The sequence below is a fragment of the Erinaceus europaeus genome, chromosome 8, assembly GCF_950295315.1.
Source record: "Erinaceus europaeus chromosome 8, mEriEur2.1, whole genome shotgun sequence".
Classification (NCBI taxonomy): Eukaryota; Metazoa; Chordata; class Mammalia; order Eulipotyphla; family Erinaceidae; genus Erinaceus; species Erinaceus europaeus.
The window spans coordinates 48237650-48258853 of record NC_080169.1 but is presented as its reverse complement, the minus strand read 5'-3'; the positions used below and the strand labels follow the sequence as shown (position 1 = coordinate 48258853).

The following is a 21204-nucleotide window of genomic DNA, read 5'->3' as shown; positions in this document are numbered from 1 at the left end:
CAGCTTTTTTCCCACAGGAAAACAGTTCCATACTGAGAACAAAGGCTACTGCCAGTTTAAAACTGCTATTACTTTAAGGCTATTACCTTTCTGACTGCAGCTTCTATGTGACTACTGCTGCTTCAGACCACTGTCACTTTAAGACAAATGATATTTTAAGACTGTTCCCATGCAGGAGACAAGGCTGGCAAAGGACAGGTATAACTATCATAATACCTTCCTATTCATTTGAAGTGTCTTTTTCTTGACTCAATACTTATCTGGTTGTTGTAAACTTTTAGCAGTTTTCTAGAATTCTCACAGAATTGCTTCTGACAGTTTCTGCTTGTTTTTCCATATTTCTATAGGAGAACAAAAGCTTAGAGCTTCCTACTTTGCCTTTTGATCTCTTTATTCAAAACTGAAAATTCTGTATGCTTTTCAATGTCTTATGATATTCCTCAGAACAAAGCTTACACAATGCTTTTTACTTCTTCTAAATGAAAAAGAACTATTGTGATCTTTTTAAATGAAGTGACTAACTGTATTTTAAAGAACGGAAAAATTACCCATTCAAATTAACTTAAGAAAAAAATAAAAGCTTGTGATTTAATATAAGAACACAGTATAGGGATAGACCAGGTAGACTTTTTGTGGAAACAGGACACAAGAATCTAGAAAGCTCTACAAAGTCAGCCTCCTCCTCCTCCTCCTTCTTTCTTCTTCTCCTTCTTTCTTCTCCTCCTCCTCCTCCTCCTCCTCCTCCTCCTCCTCCTCCTCCTCCTCTTCTTCTTCTTCTTCTTCTTCTTCTTCTTCTTCTTCTTCTTCTTCTTTTCTCTCTCTCTCTCTCTCTCTCTCTCTCTCTCTCTCTCTCTCTCTCTCCCTGTCACAGGTTAGGGCCATTACTTTTTATTCTCATACAGGCTGCTTTATTTCTTTCTCACCCTGCAGAACAGTTTCCACTTAACTTGGGTTTATTTGGATTATAGTTTCAGTGGTCAACAGAAAATAAATCATCCCTCTTTCTGCCAACTCTAAACTTCTAAAAGAGAGAAGCATTGATGAAGCTTCCTTCAAATATCAAATGCTCTCCAGTTTATTACATTTATGGAGGAGGAAGAGGGGTCATTTCATATACACATGGATGTAAAAATCCAATCTGTAGATGAAAATTAGGGGAAAAGGAACAAAGGGGATGGTTCTCAATGCAAGTTGAACAGAAACCCAACAAAGCATCTACCAGAAACCCTGTTTAGGCTTGAGTGTAGTTAAATCCAATTTAACATGAAGAAATATATAAATATATATGTAGCATACACATTCATAATTTTTTTATCATTTGATTTGAGAGTTAATATTTTTATAATACAGTCATTTATACTTGGGTAAATTTTCTCATCTCACTGTAAAAATCTCCTTTCAACTTAAGTCCTTTTCTACCATCATGCACCAGGATTTAACCACCTCCCCTCACCCCCATCCCCTGTTGCCACACACCCTTCCACCCCAGGTCCCTGTTCTTACCCCAGAGTCTTTGCTTTGGTGCAATACACCAAACCCAGTTAAAGTTTTAACTTTCTCTCTCCCTCTCCCTATATATACATTTTAAATATAATTTTTATTTATAAAAAGGAAACACTGACAAAAACCATAGGATAAGAGGGGTACAACTCCACAGAATTCCCACCACCAGAACTCTGTATCCCATCCCCTCCCTTGATAGCATTCCTATTCTTTAACCCTCTGGGAGTATGGACCCAGGGTCATTATGGGTCATTATGGGGTGCAGAAGGTGGAAGGGCTGGCTTTTGTAATTGCTTCCCCACTGAACATGGGCATTGACAGTTTGATCCATACTCCCAGCCTCTCTCTCTCTTTCCCTGGTGGGGCAGGGCTCTGGGAAAGGGACTCCAGGACACATTGGTGGGGTCGTCTGCCCAGGGAGGTCTGGATGGAATCAACGGTAGCATCTGGAACCTGGCGGCTGAAAGAAGAGTTAATATATAAAGCCAAACAAATTGTTTACTAATTATAAACCTAAAGGCAGGAATAGTGCAGATGAAGATTTGGGGGTCCAGAGTACTGTTCAGTTCTGGTTTATGATGGTGCAGGGGACTTTGGAGTCTCAGGCATGAGAGTCTCTTGCATAACCATTATTGTTATCTAGCTCCACCCCCATATTTAATCACGTGTAGATTTCAAACTGAGTCTCATCTATCCCACTTATGAGAAAAGTTTTTGTTTGTTTGTCTTTTTACTTTTGTTGAGTCACAGGGGAAGCAATTAAAGAATATTCTGATTCTTATTCCAGCAAACCAGAGATATACAAAATAACCCTACAGAGCCCAACCTTGTAAGATGAGAATATTTCTCTGGATGATGTAAGTTCCTCAGTGCACATGTGGCAGTCTTTTCAAGCTAATAAACTGTGAGTCATGCTGAGTCCTCTCCCCTTGAGGTTAAAAGTATTTCCAAGACCTTTTCCTTTTCCCCTTTATCTCCTTCTCTTCAGTTTTCTACATATAACCCCTTCATGTGTAAGACAATTTAGAAAACAGCACTAACTTCCCCAACAGTCTGAAAATCTCCGTAGTTTTTGTGAAGATATATCTTCAAGGAATAAAAAACTATTTTGAAAATGCTCTTTTCATTTCCATGTGGTGAAAACACTTTCTTCTGATAGATACTTTTAATATGAAATGGAAATGCTCTCTTGAAAAGCATACTATCACAAGGAAATGAAGAATTATCTTTTTTATTTCCTTACTCCTAGCATTCCTCTTCCTACTCAGATTATTAAAGTGGTAGGTGGCAGGCATTTTCTACAACCACAAATAAATCTAATGTTTTTTTTTTTTTACTTTACTTTATTTATTTTCCCTCTTGCTGCCCTTGTTTTTTTATTGTTGTTGTTATTGATGTCATCATTGTTAGGACAGAGAGGGGGAGAGAAAGATAAGACACCTGCAGACTTGCTTCACAGCCTGTGAAGTGACTCCCCTGAGGTGAAGAGCCGGGGGCTCAAAACAGGATCCTTACACTGGTCCTTAGGCTTTGTGTCACGTGCTCTTAACCCGCTGCACTACCGCCAGACTCCCAAATCTAATGTTTAATTGATTCAGTAGGTTCAACTGATAGGAAGTCAAAGCTGAGTAACAATACAACAAAACCAGCAAGATTAGAAAATCTATTGACTACATAACCAGGACTCAACCTTTACACTAATTCTCACATTATTTATTTCCAGATTTAGCATCTTGGCAGTGGAATGTCACTAATGTTGTGTTACACTGATACTCCAGTCTATAGTCTTTCTCTGTGTGTCCAAAACAACTCCTGAGAAATAGAAAAGGCATGTACTTAACTATTTGCTTTCTTGCTTTTGGATGCAGTTTTGCTTTTGGTTAAAGTGTTAAGACCAAATTATTGGTTCTATATGTTTTATTACTAAGCATGCTTAACTACCAATGTTAATATAAAGAGAGGTAGACACCTAACCACAATTACAGTCTAGTTAATAAAAAGAAAAAGGGTCTAGCCATAATTAAGTATTAATTTTAAAGTGTAATAAATTTTGAAAGGCTTATAAAAATGAGATCTGACATATGATGACCTAGCATCCTGTAATACTCTTAAATCCTAATTGCTCACTATTAATGTTACTAACATTTTACAAAGGTACACAATGCAATTGGTGAATAAAATATCATTTCTTGAAAGAAAAGTCTTAATGGGGAGAGAGCATAGTGGTTATGCAGAAAGGCCTTAATGCCTGACACCAAAGGTTCAAACCCCAGTATTGCCAGAATTCAGCTGAGCAAAGCTCTGATTTAAAAAAAAAAAAAAGAAAGAAAAGTCTTCATGATGTACACATCTAAAATACCTAATGCTTATTTAAAAATAGAATCATATTGACCTCATGAGTTTAATGTAACTCAAAGAATATTAATATTTTAAAATCATATAGCCATATGATTTCACTGATTGCCTTTGAAGTCATTTTTGGATTATTATCCCCAATTGATCACAAGGGGAGTTGAGATTTAAAAGATTTAGGTAATTTGTTATGGTATGTTCACCTAGTCAGTGGTGATACTGGGAACATTACTCAAGTCTCAACTAATCCATTGCTCTTCTCATTATATGAACTATTAATGTTCAGATATCAGCAAGAGTCACAACTCAAAAGGAAACATTTTTATGCAGATTTATTTTTTCCTTGTTGCCAAAATTTCACTAAAGCTTCATGCTTATTCCCACTGCTCAAGACAAACTTCTTTGCTCTTCTTTTCTTTTTCTTTCTTTTTTCTTCCTTTCTCTCTTCTTTCCCTTTCTTTCTTCCTCTCTCTCTCTCTTTCTTTATTCCTTTTTTACTTTCTTTTTTTCCAGATAGAGGTTAAAGAGCAGAAAGGAAGACAAAAAGGAAAGACATCATAGCAGTTTCACCACTTGTGAAGTTTTCCCCTTGTATGATACTCCCATGTGGTGGCCTGGGATTCAAGTCCAGGTCCTCTAGCATAGCAAAGAATACAGTCCACTAGCAGAGCTATTTCCCAGTCTCCAAGAAAATGCGTACATAATAAAAGCATCAGGGATCAAAGTCAGTACTAGTATTGTATGTTACCCTTTAAATTGACAAAAAGATAAATTCTATTTCATTCAATCATTCATTCATTTCTTCATTAAAACAAATAATTATATGCCTACATTGTGCTAGTTATCTTTGGTGTATAATTAACTATCCCCAAAACTTAGTGGTTTACAACAACAAGCATTTATTACTTCACAGTTCCGGTGGAACAGGAACTCAGAAGCTGCTCAGGTTCATTTATCATCTCTCCTGAGATTCAGCAAAGATGGACAACGATGTATCTGAAAGTTTGAGTGTGGCAAGAGGATTTGCTCTAAGTCAATTCAATGGACTGTTGTCACCTGAGTACTTAGTCCCTTATTGGTTGTTGGCTAGAAGTCTAATTACTTTTGTGGGACCCTTTATAAATTGCCTGAGAATTCTTATGAACGACAACTATCTTTCCCCAGCAAGTAAGCCCCAACAGAAACCAAGAAAATGACATATGCTTTATAATAATCTCCTCTAAGAAATTGCACCACATAACTTCTACATCCCATTTGTAAGAACATGTAATTAAATACAGTTCAAAATCAAGGTGAGAGATGGAAAGACAATATAATTATGCAAAATGATTTTCAAGCTTGAGACTCTGAGTTCTTAAGCTCAGTCTCCAGAACAACCATAAGCCAGAGCTGAGCAGTTCTCTGGTAAAAATAAATAAACAAATAAAATAAGTTAATTAAAGAAAAAACCAAGATGAGGGCTGTTAAGCTCTACTTTTTGAAGGAAGAAATACTATAAATTTATGGACATACTTTAAAACAACTATACAGGTCAATCAGTACAAGTGAATTCATCAAATTCAATTGTAATAAAATGATTCGTTCACCTAATTGTAATATTTGGACATTTTAAAAGAAACCAGATCTATTATAGATCTATGTATCCTGTTGGGAGTACTGCTGCTTGTTTGCTTCCATTTTCATTTCACTGTCTTACTAAAAAATTCTGCATATCATGCTAAATAAATGGCTTGTTCTATCAGATCAATTAGGAGTCAAATTCAGTGCTTCTAAAAGAAAGCCAAGAAACATAACCTTAAATAGGAGGGATTTATTTCCCCCTCACATAACAACAAATCCATACACTATTAGTAATGTAGGAAGTCAGAGATGCTGGAATATATACATATTACTAATAGGTTTCTATTACTATGGTTGAAATAATGCAGTTACACATCCAGCATCATGTTACTCCTCAAAGTAAGAAAAGGAGTGACGACTAGAATTCCTTCCATAGAGCTATGATTCCCTTTCATTTAATAAAAGATCACAAGGCCTATAGGAGGCTAGGGAAGAAATATTTTAAACTGGAAACAGTCACCCTGAAAAAAAAAAAACCTGAGTTCTGCTAGTAAAGAAGAAAGAATATTGGTTTAAATGGTCAGGAGAGTATATCACTCAGCTCCAAGTAGCCTTCAATTATTACATTATTCTGCTCCAAGCCTTGATGCACATTTAAACACCTCACCAGACAATATGAGGTATATGTGTTTTAAGTGGAAAAAAAGCGGTCATTTTAAGCTTCACATATAAGGTATTATCTTATAAAACAACCACAACTTTCTTTTTTCTAGAGTATGAAAGAACTGGCTGATAGTAATGTTACTTCTTGCTTAAGGAGATAACTACACTGTGCAAAAAGTACAGATATAAGGAAATTCATCAAAGAGTTGCTTATAATCACAAAATGGGGGGTGTATATAAAAATAATGCTGGTAAAATGATGGCACATACATTTAATTAATGGACACTGAACTTTAAAAAATATTATTTATAACATGTTCAGTGACATAATAAGATGAAGTACACAAAATAACATATCTTTATGTGGTTTTTAGTCTTAGAGATGTTTGGAAGGATGTAGCAAACTTTTGAAAATGGTTCTTTCTGGAATAAGGAGTTTGGACAATTCCTTTTGTATTTATTTGAATAAATATTCATCTATTCATAAAAAAGTAGGTATTAAAAAATGGGTACCAGTCCCAGTTTGCAGAGGAAGTGCTATAGCATCAGGTGAAGTTTTGGTGCTGTGATAACTCTTTTTCTATCTCTGCCTCTCTCACACTCTATAATCTTCAAAAATCACTTGAGCTTTAAAAGTGCATAGGTGTAAAGCTCAGGGACACAGAAAAACAAACAAAACCACCAAAGGCTAGTGGAAGTTGCTTTGATCAGGTTTTGCTCATAAACACATTCTTATTGGCAATTTTCTTAGGCATGCTGTGGCTAAATTTACCCTTGGAAAGAATTCTTCTCTTTATTCATGAGGAAAATGTTATTCCTTATAACTTTAAAAAAATAAATAAAAACCCCAGATTTATCTATTTGGCCCAGGAGGTGGCACAGTGGTAAAATTCTGTACTTATAGGGACAATGTCTCCAGTTTGATCCCTGGCATCAAGTGTGCCAGATTGAAATGCTGGTGTTTTCTCTCTTTCTGTATATCTCTTTTGTAAATGAAATACACAAATATTTTAAAATATGTTGTTATTCACTTATTTTTTATTTCTTTATTGGGGAATTAATGGTTTACGGTCGACAGTAAAATACAATAGTTTGTACATGTGTAACATTTCTAAGTTTTCCACATAAGAATTCAACCTCCACTAGGTCCTCCTCTGCCATCATGTTTCAGGACCTGAACCCTCCCCCCTACCCCACCCCAGAGTCCTTTACTTTGGTGCAGTTCACCAACTCCAGTCCAAGTTCTGCTTAGTGTTTTCCCTTCTGATCTTGTTTTTCAACTTTTTAAAAAATTTTTTTACATTTATTTATTTATTTTCCCTTTTGTTGCCCTTGTTGTTTATCGTTGTTGTTATTGCTGTCATTGTTGTTGGATAGGACAGAGAGAAATGGAGAGAGGAGGGGAAGACAGAGAGGGGGAGAGAAAGATAGACACCTGCAGACCTGCTTCACCACCTGTGAAGCAACTCCCCTGCAGGTGGGGAGCCGGGGGCTCGAACCAGGATCCTTATGCCGATCTTTGTGCTTTGCGCCACCTGCGCTTAACCCGCTGAGCTACGCCCGACTCCCGTTTTTCAACTTCTATGGGTGAACTCATCCCATATTCATCCGTTTATTTCTGACTTATTTCACTTAACATAATTCCTTCAAGCTCCATCCAAGATGGGGTGAAGAAAGTGAATTCACCATTTTTAATAGCTGAGTAGTAATTTATTCACTTATTAATGAGAGAGAGAGACACAAAGAAAGAACCAGAGCTGTTGGCATGTGCAATGCCAGGGTCAAACTCAAGACCTCATGGTTACAAGTTGGGTACTCGATCCGCAGTGCACTACCTGGGTCATATTTATCATAACTTTTAATAAAATTTAAAAAAGATAAGGCTTTCTGAGAACTATTTGGCTAAGATTTGTTTTCAATTTGGAACACTATGGTTTCCAGAAGGGCCTTTTTTTTTTCTCTATTACAGTAGCTGTAGAAGGATAGGAAGGCCTATGGTTTTGTTAATGTCTCCTTTCTTAAATAAAAAAATAAAATAACATAAAATAAGGATAGGAAGGCAGACCCAGAAATAACTTGAGTATTGTTAGGAGAGGAAGAAGAGAGAAGAAGGTGAAGATATAAAAGCGAGAAGTTAACAGGCAAGGGTAAGGGAAAGAACACTAACCTGGACACTTCCACTTTTCTAGCATGACCTATCAGTTTATCTTTCTGACTTTAGTTATCTCCTCTGAGAAACAAGTGGCTTGAATACGGATCAATAATTTTTAAAATTTACACATTTTTACTGAAAGTTATCACAAGGGTACGATTTCACATAATACAGGTTTTAAAATTCTTTTGGGTCTATTAATGGCAAAATATGCTACAGCTGAATAAGAACAATTTATGGGAAAAATAATAATAATGACTTGCATACGTTACTATTACTTCCAGTCATGTGGTTAAGCAGTTTGTCATGACAATACAACTAATAGGTAGAAGAACCACAATTTCGGCCCCAAAGCCTACACTCCGAGGAACTATGCTGAAAGGCACTAAAGAACTGCTCGAGGTGGGCATTTTAGAAGAAGCCAGGGCAGTTTTCTCAGTCTTGTTAGTAATGATTAATAAGAAAGCCAAAACCTGACCCCGTTCTCCAGACTGTTGTGGACTCGCAGTTTTATCACTAGACTGTTTACTGATTCAAGGTCATTTTGTCAACTCCAGTGAGAGAGAACTTTACAAAGCGTTGGGTAAGCTCTCAAAGTCAAGACGGACCCAAAGACCATACGTAGTTACAAAAAAACTTTGTGATTACCGGGGTCTTCTGCCCTCCAGCCTCCCACATTTAGCTACCTAGCACCCCTCATTATACCTCAAGTCGCCAAACTTTTTTCACCAAAGTCGGAGGGGAGAAATGTGATGGAGCTGGGGGGCGGGATGTGGGAAAGAGCACGAGTTAGAGGCCCAAAGACTCCTGCAGGGTTAGAGCCTGTCTCTCAGACAAATGCTCTGTTTTATCACTACTTCAGTGCTTCCCGTGGTCCAGAATCTAGTGCAAGATCCCATAGCAAGACCACGAAAGCGGAGCCCGCCAATGAAGAACTTCTTCTTCTAGCGTTTGCCAATGAAGAACTATAACTCGGCTGCGACCCTGGGTCACAGACCCGCCTTCCCAGACCCCTTCGCAGAGGGGCGGGGCTTGAGCTTCACAACCAATCACCGTGCCCTCACGTCGTCATAGCCCCGCCCCTCACGCCCTGCTCCCCCTTCGCTCCGCCCTCCCCCGGGGCTGGTGCGACCGCGGCCGACGTCAGCGCTGGAGACCCCTTGGGTGGCGGCTGCGCTGTTGGCGGGCCTCGGCCTGGACGCGCTGCGGGGAGGGAGGGGCGAGCGGGCGGGAGCGCGCCTGGGGCCGCTTCGGCTGCCGCCGCCGCCGCCGCTGCCCGGGAATCTGGGCGGCAGCGGGAGGCTCCGGCTAGCGGCCAAGAGCCACTTCTGCCGCAGCCGAGGGACGCGAAGTTGGTTGGTTCCTGTCGTCCCCTCTCCGACCCCCGGGAGGGGCGAAAAGGAGCCAGCAGCTGATGTCAGGTACGGCGGGCGAAGGCGCCCTCCGGCTGTGGCTCCAAGGTCTCCCCTTCCCTGGCCCTCCCCCCAGCTGGAGTGGGGAGGGGGCGGACCGTGGGGGAGGGACCCAATCGCGGACGCAGCCAAACAGGTGTCTGGGGTCGCCTCCGGGACCGCGGCGTGCGGGCCACTTTCTGCCGGCAGCGACGCCGAGGCGCGGGGCTGTGGTGGCCGCTATTCTGGAGCCGCGTCCTCTTGCCACCGGCTCTTCCCCTTTGCCCTCGCCTGCCGCTTGCCTTCCTTGCACGCTGCCGGCCGTCGGGCGGCGACAGTGAGGCGTGAGCTTGAGCTTGGACTCCGGGGCTGGCCGGGCAGCCTAGCGGTTCCTGCCCCGCCGGACCCTCCCCGCCTCCTCGGCCCCGGGAGCCGGGCGGGCGCGCGGGCTAGACTGGGCGCTCAGGTGCGGACACCTTCCGAGAGCCGCCGGGCTGCCGCCCCGCGAGCGCCCGCAGAGCCAGCAGCACCTTGCTCCAGAGGCAGGGGCTTTTAACGCCGCACTCTGGGATCATCAGGTTTGTCCGTGGCTCGTTTACTTTTTAAAAAAAATCTCCCTGCCTCTGGCAGAATCAGCTGGCGAGGCGGATTTGGGCACTGGGTGCGTGCAGCGGGAGGAGGAGGACGACGGAAGTTTTCTGCCCGCTTCCTCTTCCCCCAGTGTTGCTGGGGGTGGGTGGTAAGTAGGTGCTGACATGTTGGTCATACAGTTTTGAATTTGGATCGTCTACTCTTAAAAATTTGAAAGTGATTATCTAGGGGTGTAGGGGTGGTTCATTCTTCCCTAACGAATATACCCTCTGTCTTTGGTTTTTTTACTAACAATATTTATCTATCCTTCACGTTCTGGAAAAGTTGACTAGATTTACACCCTAGTTCTCTAAATTTGTTACAGATGTTGTGTGTCTCCTCGTAATGTACAGGAAACTACCATGCCTGCCATGAATTGATTTCTTGATGACTGTATGAGTTAGTTATAAAGTGAGAACTTTAAAATGCATTAGAGTGAATAATTAGGCCAATGCGTAAGGGATGGAAATATATTCACTTACTAAAAGTTGGGGATAGAACATAGATCTCTCTGCCTGGATGCCAGGAAAACGTTTTAGGCATACTTTCAAGTTGTTTAATGCTGGTATATATTTAGACTATGGGAATGTTAAGTTTCTAGGCAGTAGATGACAACTTTCCATGCTCTTCGCAGATAAATGTCAAATGAACCTTACGCAGTTGGTTTTTGTGTTCTAAGTATTTTATATAGTAGACTGTATTCATTTTATGTTCTGCCAGTCTCACTGTGTATTGATAAGCAGTTTAAATGAACATAAAGTTTCAAGTTACCGAACAGTTTGCTCTTTTTACCATATGCTAAATAATACTATGATTTAGTAAGGAAAGTTTGACTCATTTGCGGTTCTTCACAGAAAGAATATGCTTTTCCAGTACTCGTGAAGAACTATGTAATATTATTTTTAAGTTTGCTTGAAATATTTGTTATCTGTATGTTTTATTTATGATTCAGCATTTTAAAACTATTTGATGGTTACTACCCATTTAAAGACAGATAACTGTTTTCATGAAGTGCTTTTTGGGGGGTGGGTGGGATATGCACTAAAATAGCTATTTTTGAGTGAATTTCATATTCTGAAATCTTCAGAAATGTTAACACAGACTTATTTAGGAGTGTATACAATGAATTAAGCTTTGTCTAGCCATGGAAATGCAAGTGTTTCATTAGGTATGCACCTGCTATTTACTATTTGTGTATAACTTTGTACTAAAGTAAATAATTAATTATGCAGTTTTTAAACTTTGTAAACCATGCTAATCTAAAAGTATCTGTGTGAGCATGAAACAGTTGGAACTCTTGTGGGTGAGGTGGTGGCGTACCTAGTTAAGGACACACATTATGGTTCACAAGGAACCAGGTTCAAGTAGGTCCTCACCTACAGGGAGGAGGACACTTTACCAGTGGAGTAGGGCTGCAGGTGTCTCTCTCCCTCTCTATGAGGGATCCTCTCAATTTCTCTCTGCCTTTATTCAGTAAGTAAATATAAACAATTGGAATTCTTGTGACAGTGCAGTGTAAACAAATACTAAATAAGAAGTGGATTACTTGGTGCTGAAGTTCAGTTTTGATTCACTTAAACTTTTTAAGCTTCACAGTATAAGCTTGTTACTTTTAGAAGATTTGGTGAAAATTATAAAGATACTCTTGTACAAACTAGAGCAATGTAGCAAGAAAAGTATGACACAATTCTTTCACACAAAATTAGATGGGATTAAGAACCATTGTATCTGTGAAAAGGAGGGAGAAAAAAGCCAATGGAGAAATGTTTCTTAGAGAAGTTAGGATATTTCTTAAAATCTAGAAGTGTATGTATTTAATTGAAATCTTTAAGTTCTCACTTGAGCTAATTCAAATGTTAAATGGGAAAATACATGCCAGATTCTGTAATGTGTGAAAATTGGTGACCCTTGCAGACGAAAATGAGATATAGCGAGAGTAGATAGCAAAATGGTTATGCTAAGACTCTCCAAAGTCCCAGGTTCTACCCCCACACCACTATAAGACAGAGCTGAGCAGTGCTCTGTTAAAAAAAAGAAAAACAGAGAAGAAATAAAAATGTGGAAGGTTGTATTTGTGAAATAAAAAAGCCTATAAAGAGGTAGGAGAAACCAAAAGTGAAAACTTGAATACATTAGTTAGAACCTGTAGTATGAGTTGCCTTTCATAATGAAGGGACATACTGAGGATAGGAAGAATCAATATTAAATTGAAGAGCTCCTGAAACAGGAAACCTATTACAATGAAAGCTGTATGTTAGTGTGATTACAGTGAAAACTATGTTAGTGTGGCTTTAAATTGATAGAAGTTGGATAACAGGTTAAATAATGTCACATTTTAAGTACTAGGGTTGATGCAGTAGTTGAAAATTAGAAGAGTGAAATGGGTGATTTGAACCTAGGGTGGAAGAGGTGGAAAGATTAGCATATAAAGTATGAAGGAGGGCAGGGTAGATTGCATAATGGTTATGCAAACAGATTCTTATGCCCGAGGCTCCAAAGTCTCAGGTTCAGTTCCCTGCATCTCCCTAAACCTGAGCTGAGCAGTGCTCTGTAAAAAAACAAACAAATATTTCTAGAGGTGGCAACACAGAGTAGTAGCACACCCAATTGGGTTTAGGAGTTACCATGCCTAAGAATCTGGGCTCAATATCTACCTGTAGGGGCCAGGAAGCAGTGTTGCTGGTGTCACTTTCTCTCCCTCTCTAACTCCCCCTCACCTCTCAATTTTTCTGTCTTATTAAAAGGAAAAAAAAGGGGGGGATGGCAGCTAGGATGGGTGGATTCATTATGAAGGTGACAATCACACACACGCGCACACACACCCCTTTGTATACACACACACACACACACACCTTTGTGTCCAAAACCCCTTTCCCCCACCCCCATCCCACCCCACACAGATTTTTCCCTCTCAGCTTCCCTCTCTCCCACAAAATAAAGACTCTAAATAAGTAAATAAATAAATAAAAGCTAATGAAAATCAAGCTTTTTTCACCTGCTTCTATAGTTACTTTGCTTATCCAGTTTCCTTCCTCAAAAGCAGTAGTGTTAAAAGTAGTCATTATAGTCTTCCTGAAATGTATGTGTTTATAGTAAACAAAATTTTAACAGGTTTGTAGAATAATCCTTAAGCTGATTTTGTTCTGTGGAGGACAGTGGCAATGCCCCGAGATTTTTTTGCCTGTGACAACTTGAGGGAGTGCTGATGGCATTTAGTGACTAGAAGGCAAGAATACTGCTAAACATTTTAGAGCTAACTAGTGAGTCCCAAAGCAGATTATTACTAGCTTGAGATAATTTAATGGGATTTACAGACCTTGGGTCAAAGATGATGGAGCTAAGAGAGTGTTGTGTAGATAGAAAAGACAGGAATAGAAAATCCAACTGCATTGAGATGTTTGGCAAACTAAGTTGTCAGTATTGCTACAGCATGAAATTTAAAGCATGAAGTATTAATACACAAGGGTAGGAACTATAGAATCTAGATCAAGGAGAGGCTTTATATGTCATGTTAACTAACAGCGTAGATCTTCTTGTGTCGGTAGGTAATGGAGGATTCACAGAGTGACATGGTCAGCTTTTCATTTTAGCTAGGTCATTCTGTTGGCAGAATAAGGATTAGTTGAGAAATTGTACTTGAGTCAGGGACATGAGTTAGATATTGCAGTAGTTTGAGGGGACAAAAGGGGCTTAAATAGAACAAATAGTAGGATTTGAGAAGAGAGTGCATTAGAACAATGTTTAGGAAATGAAATTGGCAAGATTGGGTAATTGGTTGAGGGGTGGAGGTAATGGCATGTGGTAAGGATATCTTCATAAATATAATGAAACAAAACAAATAAATTTACCCTTAGTCTCTATTTACAGTGTTGGCTACCATAGGGGAGGGTGTAACAGGTAGAAGGCATCTTGGATCGTGTTGGGTGGTGAATGGATGTGGACTTTGAGTGAGATGGACAGTTCCTGAGATGAGAAAGCTGTATACCTGAAATCTACGCAGTGATATAAAGTATAATTCCTCAGTAATTAAATAAAGAGAATGCATCCCTAATTCCTAATTTATATCCTGCCAGGAAAGCAGGAACCAATTGGTGAATAAATAGGTAGCTACAAACAAGTTGAAGTTAATGAGTCACTTTTGAATATGTTACATTTAACGGAAATGGAGGTGCAAGGTGGAAATGTTTATTGTGTAATTTGAATCTGAAACTTGGTGAGGTCTATAAAAGATTGAGATCCAGGGAGTCAGGCGGTAGCATAGTGGGTTAAGTACACGTGGTGCTAAGTACAAGGATGGGCATAAGGATCCTGGTTCGAGCCCCTGGCTCCCCACCTGCAGGGGAGTCACTTCACAGGAGGTTAAGCAGGTCTGCAGGTGTCTTTCTCTTCCCCTCCTCTCTCCTTTTCTCTGTCATATCTAACAACAACATCAACATCAACAATAATAATTACAACAACAATAAAAAACAAGGGCAACAAAAGGGCAAAAGGGCAAATAAATAAAAAATAAGATTGAGTTCCATTTGTGTAAAATGTGTGGAGCAATTATTGCACTTTGGTTTTTCTTACATTTCTCATTCTGTAGATAAATTAGCTAGCCTATGTTTGCTTAATTTTTTATGAAAGTAATAGGCGTGCACTTGATTTAAAAAGTTGAAACATCAGGACCTGGGTTCAAGCCCCCTATTGCCTCATTTGAGGGGAAGCTTCATGATCCATGAAGCAATGTGGGTGGTCTCCCTCCTCCCCATTCTCTCTTTCCTTTCTCTTCTTACTTTCTCTGTCATTATAAGGGAGGGGAAGAAAAGTAACAACAAAAATAAACATCAAAAAGGGCCACCCAGTATTGACATAGATATGTATTTTCACAATAAATATTTACTGTGTTTTGAACAGTAAATAATGTCTCAGTGAGTCTTAGTTCTCGGAGGTAGCCCTTGTTAAACATCTTTTGTATTTCCAGATTTTTAATATATGCAGACATATTTTTAAAAGTCAACTATGGGGCCTAGGAGGCAACTCTGGCATTGTAAGTCCTTTGTTTCATTCCCCGGCACTGCATAAAATATTAAAAGACAAATAAATCCTATTGTATAAACTGTGATACTTTGACTTAACCTTTTATCACATAGTTATTAAAATATCAGTCATATATTGTAGAAGAAGGGGTAGAGACTAGTGGCTTTGGCACCATCTCTGATGTAAATTAAATGCACTGCACCACCTCCCAGGCCTCTGATGTAAATGATATGTATTATATATTTGCATATTATTGTGCATATACATATATGCTGATGTAGGTATTATTTATGTTTTTATTGCCAAATGCACCAGAAGCAGTATGACTTTTTTTTAAAGAAAATATTTTATTTACTTATTAATGAGAGGGATAGGAAGAGAAGAAAGAACCAGACATCACTCTGGTACATGTGCTGCTGAGGATTGAACTCTCAACCTCATAGCTTGAGAATTCAACACTTTATCCACTGTGCCACCTCCCGGACCACAGAAGCAGTACGACTTTAGGCGACTACTTCAAGTAACAGTTGGAAAGAAACATACTGTTCTCTGTGTCTATGTGTATATATATATATATATATATATATATATATATATATATATATATAAATAGATATTGTTTCAATTTGGGCTTATTTTGTTTTCTTGACATTTGTCTTATTTATTTTTATTTTTTATTAAACCAAAGCACTGCTCAGCTCTGGCTGATGGTGGTGTTCAATCTTCATTGAACCTGGGACTTTGGAGCCTCAGGCATGAAAGTCTCAGTATAACCATTGTGCTATCTACCCCCACCCCATTTCTCTGACTTAAAAAGTAGCTACTACATCTTGCTAACAAAAAGCCATTATAGCCAGAGTGTAAAGATTTTCCTTATTAATGTGAATAGATCTTTGCTTTTAAAAAACTGCAAAGATGTTCATAGGCTGTCAAGAACATTTTTCTAGACTTTTATGTTGTTTTTGCTGTCCTTGTTGTTGGATAGGACAGAGAGAAATGGATAGAGGGAGGGGAAGACAGGGGGAGAGAAAGATAGACACCTGTAGACCTGTTTCACCACTTATAAAGTGACCCCCTGCAGGTGGGGAGCTAGGGACTCAAACCAGGATCCTTACACCAGTCCTTGCGCTTTGTACCATGTGCACTTAACCTGCTGCGCTACCACCAGCCCACTTTCTAGACTTTATGTATGTAATCATAAGATGAAGTGAGGTGATGGGTCAAAGAATATTTGTTTAAAAAATGTTAAAGGTATTGCCATATTGTCCTTCTAAAAGATAGTGCATGTATTGTGAGAAAGGATAAGTGCCAGTTTTCTCTCATAGCTGTATAAACACTGGGTGTTACTAAATGAAAAATCTTGCCATTACAGTTGGTTAAAAGTTGTATATTTTTATTTGATTTACCTTTATTTAATTTGAGTAAAGCTTGAACATCATTGACCATTGTATTTTTCTGAGAATCTTACTTATCTTTATGCTTTAAATTGACCCTTTGTCTTATTTCTTTAACACTTCGTGATGTCTTTTACTGTATAGGTTTTTTAGCTTTTTATGTAAAAAACACTTTTGAAACTGTTATTTCACTACTAGAAATTTAATCCAATGAAAAACTGTTTTCTCATAGTCAGCCCAAGTTTAAAGATATAAACATGTGAAAAGATATTTTTTTTCTAGTTTCATCTTAATTTCATTAAAAAAAAAATACTAAAATTGTAGAGACATTTCGAATTTGACACTTAAACGACTGCAGTGGGTTGCTTTTTATCCTTTCCCTAAAAAGATTACTATTGTTTCTTGAATAAATAAGCTTTCTCCTCATTTGAAATACTGTGTATGCTGGATTTACTTATATGCTTCTCTTTTTTATAGACAGTTTATTTTGATCTGATAAAGGTCACCAGGAATATACAAAGTTAGATTAAATTATCTTGCTGCTCTAAGGGAGTCCACATACCAGAGGAGCTGCTACTGTTTTATTGAATGAAGAGCCAAGTTTTTGTAGTATTTTGAAAAAGGTGGAAGTTTAGAAAAAAGTTAAATGGAGTAATATATGATATATTTAAAACACAGCAAGACAAGTCAAGAGGGTTAATTAACATCAGGCTTAGACTGTGAGGCCTACAGTCTTTTTTCTTTACATATTATAAAGTTAAGATAAATGTAGAATACTGTGCCTGGGAAACCCTTTAATGAAGTTCAGAGCTGTTTCATTTATGAACAATCATTCATGCAAGAGTGGCTATTCCAGTCTCATTGATAAACTTTCAAATGTCAGCTTTTTGACAGTCTGGTTGTAGAGGAAAAAATATTCTCAGCTCTGTCTTCACAATTAGCAAAAAACATTTTAAAATTCTTTATAGATTCATTGATACTTCTGTTTTGTATTTTAATTTCTATTTCACTTATTTATTGCATATGCATTTTTTTATTGAGAGAGAAAGAGAGAGAGTGAGTGTTTGTATGGCCCAGGACTTTATGTAAATATGATTTCTCTATTCCTGGACCAGTTTTTCCATCAGGATAAAGACACACACAGAAGACAACACAGTACTGAGCTGTAAATCAAAAACAGTGAGACATCACCTCACACTTGAAATAATTACTGTTATCCAAAAGAAAAAAACCTCAAGTACTACAAAAGTTATAGGGCACAAAGAGTTCTTCTACACTGTTGATGGAGATGTAAATTAACACAGCTGTTATGAAAAGAAGCATGAAGATTCTTCAAAAAATTAAAACAAATTTCATCTGATCCAGTTACCCTATCTAGGTCTTTACCTAAAAATACAAAATCTCTAATTTGAGAAGATATTTGTTAACCCCCCCCCCCCCCGTTATATTGTATATACATATAGGAAATGCATGAAAGGCAGTGAAATAAAAGGTCACATAAAATTGTTTTTTACAGGGGAGTCGGGCTGTAGTGCAGCGGGTTAAGCGCAGGTGGCGCAAAGCACAAGGACCGGCATAAGGATCCCGGTTCGAACCCCGGCTCCCCACCTGCAGGGGAGTCGCTTCACAGGCGGTGAAGCAGGTCTGCAGGTGTCTATCTTTCTCTCCTCCTCTCTGTCTTCCCCTCCTCTCTCCATTTCTCTCTGTCCTATCCAACAACGACGACAACAACAATAATAACTACAACAATAAAACAACAAGGGCAACAAAAGGGAATAAATAAATAAAATAAAATATTTTTAAAAAATTGTTTTTTACATAAACTTTTTATTAAATTAACTGTCGCTTGCAGTGGCGGCAGGACACAGAAAAAGATGTGACTGCATCTGCACAATTTCCCAGCATCTCCCCCTTTCCTTATATCTAATGGCCACAGTATAGGAAATTTAGAGTGGAGCAGGCTTAAATGTTTTTAAGGAATGCCATGCTCAGGTGGGAAGATGTAGGATTTTTGTGGGGGAGGGAAGACTTACATGGCCGCCAACCCTGTGAGATTTATGTGTCCCCCCTGTGCTCAACCCCTCTGTAGAGAGAGAGAGAGACTTACCTGGAGGGACTCATCTCATAGGTTAAGCTCTGCCAGGCTTCACCATCTCCTCACATCTTTCCCTATCTTTCTATCTGGTCATCGCATTAGGATGGGTCAATGTCTGTAAGACTCCATCTGTGACAGAGGAATAGTAGTGTAGGGGTGAGCAGAAACCTTTTGGGCATAAACCTGAATGATATAACAAAATAGGAATTGACAATGCCCTGGGGGCACAACATGGCTGAACAGGTGCTCTGAGAATGTCCCAACTCTCGCGGGAACTATCAGTAGCCTGAGGGGACAACATGGCAGATGTGACTGCATCTGCACAATTTCCCAGCAACTGTTAATATAGAAAAGCTTACAGAAACAAATAATAGAGTCTGATGGCTACCACTGCTCACTTTTCTGACTTTAACATAACATCTGTATATGGGAGTTCATATTTCCCAGATTTCTACCTTTACTATACATACTTATTATTTTCTAATGTAAGTGATAATTTGGGTAATTTAAGAAATATAATAAAAAGAGAACTAACTTTGTTTTGATGCCAGAGATTGAACCCAGGGCCTTATAAATGCAAAGCCTACACTCTTAACTTTGAGCTCTACTCCTCCTACCACCACCACCCACCTGTGCATGTTAGTTAGGCTCACAAAACAAAAAAGGGAGAAGACTCAAATAAATAGGGTTGTAAATGATAGAGGAGCTATCACAACAGACACTACAGAAATCCCACGTATCATGCAAGGCTTCTATGAACAACTATAGCCACCAAGCTAGAGAACCTTGAAGAAATGAATGATTTCCTAGATACCTATAAACTTCCAAAATTAAATAAAGAGGATGTATAAAATATTAACAGGTCAATCACAGCCAAAAAAATTGAAACAGTTATCAAAAGCCTTCCCAAGAATAAAAGTCCTGGACCAGATGGTTTTACAAATGAATTTTACAAAACCTTCAAGGAAGAGTTAATACCTCTACTTTTAAAACTCTTTCAAAAGATTGAAGACACAGGACTACTCCCTTCCAGCTTGTAAGAAGCTAGCATCACTCTTGCAGGGAGGTTGTGGGGATGTGGTGGAGCCTGGCAGGGATAGGGATACAACCAAAAAAGAAAGCTACAGACCAAATATCTCTGATGAACATAGATGCTAAAATATTGAACAAAATTCTAGCCAACCAGGTATAGCAGTATATTAAAAAGGTTGTTCTTCAGCCCCACCAATGTGTCCTGGAGCTCCAATTCCCCAGAGCCCCACCCTCCTAGGGAACGAGAGAGGCAGGCTGAGAGTATGGATAGACCTGTCAACACCCATGTTCAGCGGGGAAGCAATTACAGAAGCCAGACCTTCCACCTTCTGCATGCCACAGTGACCTTGGATTCATACTCCCAGAGGGTTAAAGAATAGGAAAGCTATTGGGAGGGGATGGGATACGGAGATCTGTTGGTGGGAATTGTGTGGAGTTGTACCCCTCTTATCCTATGGTTTTGTCAGTGCTTCCTTTTTATAAAGAAAAAAAGAAAAAAAAAGATTTGTTCTTCATGACCAAGTTGGTTTATCCCACGGATGAAAGGTTGGTTTAATATATGTAAATCAATCGACATGATTCACCACATCAATAAAAGCAAGACCAAAAACTACATGGTTATATCAGTAGATGCACAGAAAGCCATTGACAAAATCCAACATCCTTTTATGATCAAAACACTAAAAAAGTGAAAATAGTTGGAAAATTCCTCAAGATAGTGGAGCCCATATATAGCAGACCTATAGCCAACATCATACTCAATGCTGAAAAACTGGAAGCATTCCCCCTTAGACAGGGATGCCCACTGTCACTATTACTATACAACATAGTGTTGGAAATTCTTGCCGTAGCAATCAGGCAGGAGCAAGGAATTAAAGGCATACAGACTGGAAGAGAAGAAGTCAAACTCTACCTTTTTGCTGATGACATGATAGTATATATAGAAAAACCTAAAGGATCCATCAGGAAGCTTTTGGAAATTACCAGGCAATATAGTCAGGTGTCAGGCTATAAAATTAACATTCAAAAGCCAGTGGCATTCCTGTGTGCAAACACTAAGTGAGAAGAAAATGAAATCCAGAAATCAATTCCTTTTACTATAGCAACAAAAACACTAAAATATCTAGGAATAAACCTAACAAAAGAAGTGAAAGACTTATATACTTAAAATTATGAGTCACTATTCATGGAAATAGAAGACACAAGAAGTGGAAAGATATTCCATGTTCATGGGTTGGAAGGTTTAACATCATCAAAATGAATACTACCCAGAGCCATATACAAATTGAATGCAATCCCCATCAAGATTCTATCCAGTTCATTTAGGAGAATAGAAAAAAAGCTACAAATGTTTATCTGGAACCAGAAAAGACCTAGAATTGCCAAAACAATCTTGAGAAGAAGGAACAGAAC

At 38.8% G+C, this 21204-nt stretch overlaps 1 protein-coding gene and 1 long non-coding RNA gene across 3 annotated transcripts in view; one reads left to right on the top strand and one right to left on the bottom strand.

Annotated features, from left to right (window-relative positions):
- The window catches only part of LOC132539901 (uncharacterized), an 805919-nt gene extending 796758 nt beyond the window's left edge, over positions 1-9161 (bottom strand). Inside the window, exon 1 of the long non-coding RNA XR_009551188.1 lies at positions 8936-9161. This is a non-coding gene — a long non-coding RNA (uncharacterized LOC132539901). The remainder of the gene's footprint in view (positions 1-8935) is intronic.
- Positions 9162-9337: 176 nt separating this feature from the next.
- The window catches only part of C1GALT1 (core 1 synthase, glycoprotein-N-acetylgalactosamine 3-beta-galactosyltransferase 1), a 38330-nt gene continuing 26463 nt past the window's right edge, over positions 9338-21204 (top strand). The window contains exon 1 of one of the 2 annotated variants that reach the window (XM_016192316.2): positions 9338-9651. In XM_016192316.2, the coding sequence (XP_016047802.1) occupies positions 9645-9651 (7 nt within the window). In that variant the 5' untranslated portion in view covers positions 9338-9644. Of the gene's footprint in view, positions 9652-9682; positions 10200-21204 lie in introns of those variants that run through there. The other variant, XM_016192317.2, reaches the window with a different exon arrangement.